A 6,978-nucleotide genomic window follows, 5' to 3' on the forward strand; every position below is an offset into this window, starting at 1 on the left:
CTCCACATCAGCCTCGTAGATGAGCAACCCAGAGTGGGCTCTGTGTGCTTCAAGTATAAAAGTGCTCTTATTGTTTTAGTTTCCTGGCTACCGGTACCACTTCAGTCACTTGGGCTGCTTGTCCCTTGGAGAGGGGACCTGTTTTAGGAAATGCGCAAGGGAGGGGCTCCTTTTCCAGAGTTCCCATCACCTTTGGGCCTCTCCCAAGAGTCCTGTTCGAGACTGCCAGCCTCTCTTGGTTGAGGATTTTCTTGTGAACACGTACACGGCTGAGGGCGCTGCAGAATACTTTACAGGACAAGGATCTCTGCATGCTCAGGGAGGCCGTTCAGTGGGCTTGCAGCCGGGCGGGGGCTTTCTTGGTTTTGTTGGATTGGGCTTTGGTCACACATTGAAAATCTTGTGTCTCCAAGGCCCTGTTTTATATGCAGGCACCAGCAGGAACCCTGGTGCCTGCAAGGTGACTGAGGTCGCTCACTGTCACTCAAGCCACCGGGTGGTGCCATCCCAGGTGTCTGAGCCCACAAAGGGCCAGGTGGAGCTGCAGGCAGAAGGGGGGCAGAAGGCAGGGACCCAGAGACAAAGGCTTCTCAGGATAAAGGAAAAGAATTAAAGCCAAAAGACTTACTCTGTGCCAGGCACAGAGTCCTGTGGAGTCCTGTGGAGTCCTTTCTGTGAATTTTCTCCTTCATTTCTTTCTCCCAGCCACCCCTATTACGAAACAGCCCTTTATACAGACAGGCAAACTTACAGAGAGTTGGCCTCGTTCTCCAGGCCATCCGGCTGGCCAGGAGCAGGGCCAAGAACAAAAGTCAGTAGCTGACCAGAGCCCAGGAGCCTTCCTACTACCGGGTCTCTGCTTTTCTGAGAAAGTGAAAGCCTCCAGCTCCGAGCTCCGTGAGATGGATGCCATTTAAGGGGCGCCACCTGGAGCTCTGCGTCTGCACCTGGGCTGTGTGGAGGGGGCCATAAATGGGCAAGATGGCAGCCTCCCATCTCTGGAAGCAGGAGGGAGCAGCTCCCACGTTGAAAGTAAGTATGCAGAAAGCACGAGAAGAGGCAGCATCTTTCCTCTGTTCCCCTGTTAAACCAGCTTCTTGAAAGATACTGCATGGTCACAGCTGTGCCTGACACTGGAGTGGGGGTAGTGGCAGATTGGGGGGGGGAGGGGCTGGGGTCTCCATCCCCAGCCTGTGGGCTGCTCAAAACTCAGGTGAGGCCAGGGGTTTTCAGTTTCACTGTGATGGGCCACAGTGGCCTTCCTGCGAGCACTGGGGGACTGTGGGAGCCAGGGGCTCCCTGGATGGGTAAGGCACTGGGCACTTGACACAGGGTGCTCTTCTGCCTTTCTTCTTTCAGTCTGTTTCCCTCCCTTGCCTTACTACCCAGATCAGAGCTGGAAACACAGAGCTCAGCAAACCCCAAGAGGGGAAGCCGCCTCCTTGCTCCTGTGCTGAGGAGCGGGCTTCGGATGTGCAAGACAGGCACAGCTGAGTGGGCACGCTCCTGCTGGGTTTTTCTCCCCACCCCCAAAGTTCCTGCTCAGGAGGGTGGGAGTTGGGTTGGGTCCAGTGGAAGCAGAACCACCACTCCCAGGGGAGAGGGGTGGGTGGGGTAGGGGGGTGAAGGGGAGGACTCCTTTGGAGGGAATGGGTGGGGACCAGTGGCTTGGGGAGGGAGCCCTGCAGTCTGGGCTGGCCATCAATGGCATAAGCACTGCACCTGGCCCACCACCTGCTCCCACTATGCCCTCTGCGCCCTGTAGAATCTGGTTACTGAGCATTTGCTCATCCGGGATCAAAGCTCTGAATTCCCAGCCCCTGTGTCTTGGCAGGGGGCTGGGGGGTGGAGGGGAGAGGTCTGCCTCCAACAGGGAGGGGCCAGGAAAAGTTCCCAGGCCGGAGCCATTCCACACTGACCCTCCCTCACCTTAGGCCTGGGCTCTTCCTGGGATTCCCTTTAGGTGTCCGTACATCACTGGGAGTGGGTGTCAGAACGCTAAAGTATGTCCTACCCGCCCTGACATTTTTTGATGCCACCTCCGATAGAGGTTCTAAGAGCAGGTCATGGTCACTTGAGAGAGCCCTGACACTCAACCTCACTCCTTGGGATAGCCTGTCTGATCTCTCACCCAAGCAGGTGTGGTTCCTGTCTGCCATCGGCCATGTATCGGTCGTGGCTGCTCCTGTTAGGGCTGTGGACAGTTGCACCACCCACCTGGGCTGGGGACGAGCTGCTCAATGTCTGCATGAACACCAAACACCACAAGCGAGAGCCTGGCCCAGAAGACCAGCTCTACAAAGAGGTACAGAGGCCAGATATTGCCTGGGGGTGGGAGGGGGCTTGCTTTGGCAGCTCAGGGAAGGGACATAAATGCCACAGTGGTTTCTGAACCACCAACAACCCTATCTCATGTGGTTCCTTATGCTGGTATTGGGGCCTGAGCCACTGGAGGGACACTATAGCCTTTTGAGATCATAACTGTTGAGTGCTTCAAAATTCCCATCTCTGAGCTTCTGGGTCACTTGGGGAACAGGGGCAGGTGGTGATCCAGGAGGCTCAGCACTGGTTTGGCATAAATGCAAACCAGGTCCTCCTCCTCTAGCCTTCCTACCAATAGGCAGGGGAAGACCTAGGACTCTGGCAACCCCTCCCCAAGCCCTAAAGGCAATTGATGGGGGGCAGGGTGGAGTTGTGGAACTGGCATTTCCCTGGGAGCTCTTCTCAGGGCTCCACATCCCCCTGGGGTTCGTGGGGCTCCTTAGCGGCCCCTCAGGAGGTGACCCTCTGCAAGTCCAGTCTCTAGAGGACTGCAGCAGCCTGCACCATGGAGATCAGTGTGCCGGGGCCCTTTGGCTGTGAATTTCCACTTTTCTTCTATATGGGTGCTGCTGACTTGAAGCCATCCCCTTTGCCCAGGCCCTCCTCCTTCTCCCATGTCTTACCAACCCCCATGCCTTTTCCTTCTTCTTTGGCCTTCAGTGCAACCCCTGGCGAGGCAATGCGTGCTGCAGGGCAGACACCAGCCTGAACACCCACCTGGACCTGCCCTTGCTCTACAACTTCAGCTTGCACCACTGTGGGGTGATGCTGCCAGACTGCGAGAAACACTTCCTCCAGGCCATCTGCTTATACCAGTGCTCCCCAAACCTGGGGCCTTGGATCCAGAAGGTCAGGAGGCTGGGGCAGGGGCAGGGGCAGGCAGGAGGCAGGTCCACGCAGTGTGCTGTTACTGAGGACCTGAGCCCCACGCTGCTAGCAGCGCAGGCCGTGCTGTCCCCCTACAGGCAGCGCAGTCAGAGGCCGGGTTGGGACAAAAGCTGGAGAGGCAGCTTCCTCAGGCCATGCTACTAGCATTCTTGTCACCTGCCATGCCTGTATCCAGCTGGACTCGGGCGGGCCAGGCGAGCGAATTCTGGAGGTGCCCCTGTGCTGGGAGGACTGTGAGCAGTGGTGGGAAGACTGCCGCACGTCTTACACTTGCAAAGCCGACTGGCATGGCTGGGACCGGACTGAGGGTAAGTGTCGCTCGCTCAGCAGCGCTTCCCCCCACCCCCCCAGCCCGCAGGGCAAGCGCAAGCCCCCTCTGCTCCCCAAGGGTGAAGAATGGGGGGGATGGGGAGGGGAGGGGGAGCTAAGGGTGTGCCTCCATCCCGCCACAGGCAAGAACCTCTGCCCTGCACAGGCCTTCTGCCACCCTTTCCCCCATTACTTCCCCACCCCGGTTGACCTGTGTGAGAAGATTTGGAGTCACTCCTTCAAGGCGAGCCCTGAGCACCGGAACAGCGGGCAGTGCCTGCAGAAGTGGTTTGAGCCTGCTCAGGGCAACCCCAATGTGGCCGTGACCCGCCTCTTTGCCAGCACAGCCCCGTCCCGGGACCACCCCTGCAAGCTCCTGGCCTTCTCTCTGCTCCCGGCGTTCCTATCCCCAGAGCCCCTTCTTCTCCCACCCACATTCCTCCTCTCTTGGGTCCTTCCTGTAAATAGAGCAGCACAGGCTGGGGGCCGGAGACACTGAGGCTTCAGAAGCGGGGGCTCCGAGCACCGAACATTCAGTTCTAGCCGCCCCCGCCCCCCGCCATCCCACTCTGCTCTTGTTCTGTCTTCCGCTGCCTGGAAAGCAGCAGAGGCCTGAAGCGCCTACGTGGCCTTCTCCCTTTGCCTTGACGGGTCCTCTGCGGACTCCAGTGTGGGGCTCCAGGCCCTTCTCGTCCAGGGTGTGCCCACCTTCTGCCAGGACAGAGCTGGCGGTCACCACCCTGGCCTCCTGTCCCACCAGGGGGCCTCCAATAAAACTGTACTTGACCTTCCCCCTCCGTGTGACCCACTCAGTCCTAGCCCTACCGTCGGGGAGCCAGTCCGCCTGCTGCACTGACGTCTCAGAGTTGGCTGCGACCTAACTCCTAACAATTAGCTTCTTCACGTGTGCCAGGTCCTCTCCTTCCCTCCTCAGAACTCCTCCTGGGAGGAAGACTTTCCACACCCACTCCCCCCAGCCCCCATAAGCCCTGTGCCATACAGAAGACGCAAAGCTAGGGTAAGGACCACCCAGACCACTGGTTTTATCTTGGATACAGGATTAAGTCCCCTCAATGCTTGAGGCATTTCCTTCTTCTTCTTCTTTTTTTTTTTTTTCCCAGATTTTATTTGAGAGGTCAAGCGGTGAGAGAGCACTTGATTGGAGGGGGTGGGGGAGGAGAAGCAAACTTCTGGCGGCTGGATCCTAGGACTCTGGGATCCTAACCAAAGCCGAAGGTGGACGCTTAACTGAGGGAGCCTCCCAGCTGCCATTTCCTACTCTTTTAACCCCAGATTCACAACACACAGCTCAGGAATTCTGGAAGCCAGGGCTCTATTCCAGTTTTACTGCTTTCTATAGGACTTTTGGCAAGTCCAAAAGGGACTTTTGGGTGGCTCCCCCACCCCCCCCACCAAGAGGCATGATGGAGTTGGACTTCATGATTTCTTAACTTACAAAAAGAAAAAGGGAAAAGCCAATGCCACTGTTTGTTGGGCTACAGTCTGTGCTTCTCGGGCAGTGCCACACCATAAAGAACAAGACAGAAGTCAGAACTGAACCAGAGAAGAGGCACTGGGACAGCCTTCACGCCCCTTCTGTAAGTGGCGTGGGAGCCAATCCACCCACCCGGAACGTTCCAGAACCAGAAGCCCAGCAGCTTCTCAGCATAGATGGCCCCTTCCCTATAACCTTGCCATTGACAAAGAGGGTTTCTAATATGTCAGCCCCCAAGGTAGTTGGCTTTTCTGACACTCATTCTCACCAGACACCAGTAAGACTTGCTCATCATTAAAGTCTATCTCCAACCCTCCACCCTCCCCCTGAATGTGCTCCTTCCTGAACAGACACAGCTCGGGCACTCGGGTTCTCAAACCAGTGAGGACGGTCCTCCTAAGTGAGGTGCTCAGAGTCTGGAGTAGGAGACTGGCACTAGCAGGGGACACAAAGCACTTTGCTGGAAGCCTGAGAGAACAGGGACTGGGCTGGGGATCCTCACAAAGGGGGTGATGCCTGAGCCCACTGAAGAGAGATCTTTTCATTAAGCATAGAACCAACAACAAAAAAAGGCTAATCAAAAACCAGCCAGTCCCTAAGGCCCTGGTGATCTGAAACAGGAACTTTACCTACTCTTAAGTGAATCAAGAAATTGTGGCTTCAAAAATACATATAGGTAAAATTTCTTAAGAATTAAGGACTTGGCTTTTCTCTATCTTCACTTAATAAACTATCACTTTACTAAAAAAAAGAATTAAGGACTTGAATGAAGTGTCTGAGGATATGCGTGTGGTTCTAAAGCTGAGAGTTAAATGACTTTTTTTAAAGTATTTTTAGATAAAAATATAAAATTAATCAAAGTAAGGTTAACACTGAGATAGCCCAAACAAGACCAGTTCTGGGAGCCCTAGTGACTGCTACTGTTTATTGATCATTTACTCCGTGCCTGCGGCTCTGCTAAGCTTCTAACATGCATTAGCTGATCCTTCCAAAAGCCTTGAGAGTTACCCTTACACCTGCCTTTCAAGTTAAGTCAGATATGTGGATTTGAAATCAGGTAGGTCTGACCCCACAATCCCAGCTCATGAGGCTTCCACAGAACACCCTGGCAAGTGGGACTGGGGCAAATGTTGGGAGAGAGGACAGGCTTATGGCCGGCCATGGTCAGGAAAGAGACCAAGTTTTCTCCCTGTCTGTGGTTAGAGGAGTGATGTTTTTCAGTAGTGGAATAGAATTGTTAGATTTGCAGTTGAGTGATTTGTTTCAAGCAGAGAGATCCATACATATGGCTATAACTTGGAGGTCAAAACCCCCCCAACACAGAACAACAGAGCCCCAGCCAGTCAGCCCCTTAGCTCCAGGGCTACCCGCTTCGAACCACTTCTGGATTTAGCTATGAAAAAGTTACAAGGGGTGCCTGAGTGGCTCAGTGGGTTAAAGGCTCTGCCTTCGGCTCAGGTCCTGGGATTGAGCCCCACATCAGGCTCACTGCTCCCCAGGGGGCCTGCTTCTCCCTCTCTCTCTGCCTGCCACTCTGCCTGCTTGTGATCTCTGTCAAATAAATAAATAAAATCGTTTAAAAAAATAAATTTTAATAAAAGTTACAAAAGGTGGCTTATCTTTTCTGCCACACAGATCACCTTTTCGCTCTCTATTCTGTTACTTTCTTAATCTTCCGATCTCTCTAATTTTGGCAATCCATTTTTAATTTCCAGGCGATTTTTTTTTTTAATTCCCTTGGTCTTCACAACCTGCTGTTTTGGTTTTATGGCTGTTATTTCTTCTCAAATCCCATTGAGGATCTAATTAGAATTTTTTTTAAGTCTTTTCTTCTAGTGTCTGAATGACCTGTTTCCTCCAAGGGCAATCTGTTCTCTTTATCTTCATCATCCCCCGTGTGCCGCTAGTTTTTTCTGCGTCTGGTGACCTTGGTTGCGTATCCACATCCAAGAATGATGAGCTGT

The 6,978-nt window shown here is 54.0% G+C and overlaps 1 protein-coding gene across 9 annotated transcripts; it reads left to right on the forward strand.

Moving 5' to 3' along the window:
• Positions 1-757: 757 nt before the first annotated feature.
• Positions 758-6,587, forward strand: IZUMO1R (IZUMO1 receptor, JUNO). 9 transcript variants are annotated; one of them, XM_059412828.1, is made up of 6 exons: positions 758-1,032; positions 1,360-1,489; positions 2,140-2,305; positions 2,983-3,171; positions 3,288-3,518; positions 3,663-6,586. In XM_059412828.1, the coding sequence occupies exons 2-6, from the start codon at positions 1,472-1,474 to the stop codon at positions 4,016-4,018; spliced, it is 960 nt and encodes a 319-aa protein (XP_059268811.1). In that variant the 5' UTR covers positions 758-1,032; positions 1,360-1,471; the 3' UTR covers positions 4,019-6,586. The 9 variants fall into 9 exon arrangements, with proteins under 9 accessions (XP_059268811.1, XP_059268801.1, XP_059268839.1 ...); XM_059412818.1 differs by having other exon boundaries at positions 1,390-1,489; XM_059412866.1 differs by having other exon boundaries at positions 760-1,032; positions 1,390-1,489; positions 3,686-6,586.
• The last annotated feature ends 391 nt before the right edge of the window (positions 6,588-6,978 follow it).

This window comes from Mustela nigripes, chromosome 1, assembly GCF_022355385.1.
Source record: "Mustela nigripes isolate SB6536 chromosome 1, MUSNIG.SB6536, whole genome shotgun sequence".
Classification (NCBI taxonomy): Eukaryota; Metazoa; Chordata; class Mammalia; order Carnivora; family Mustelidae; genus Mustela; species Mustela nigripes.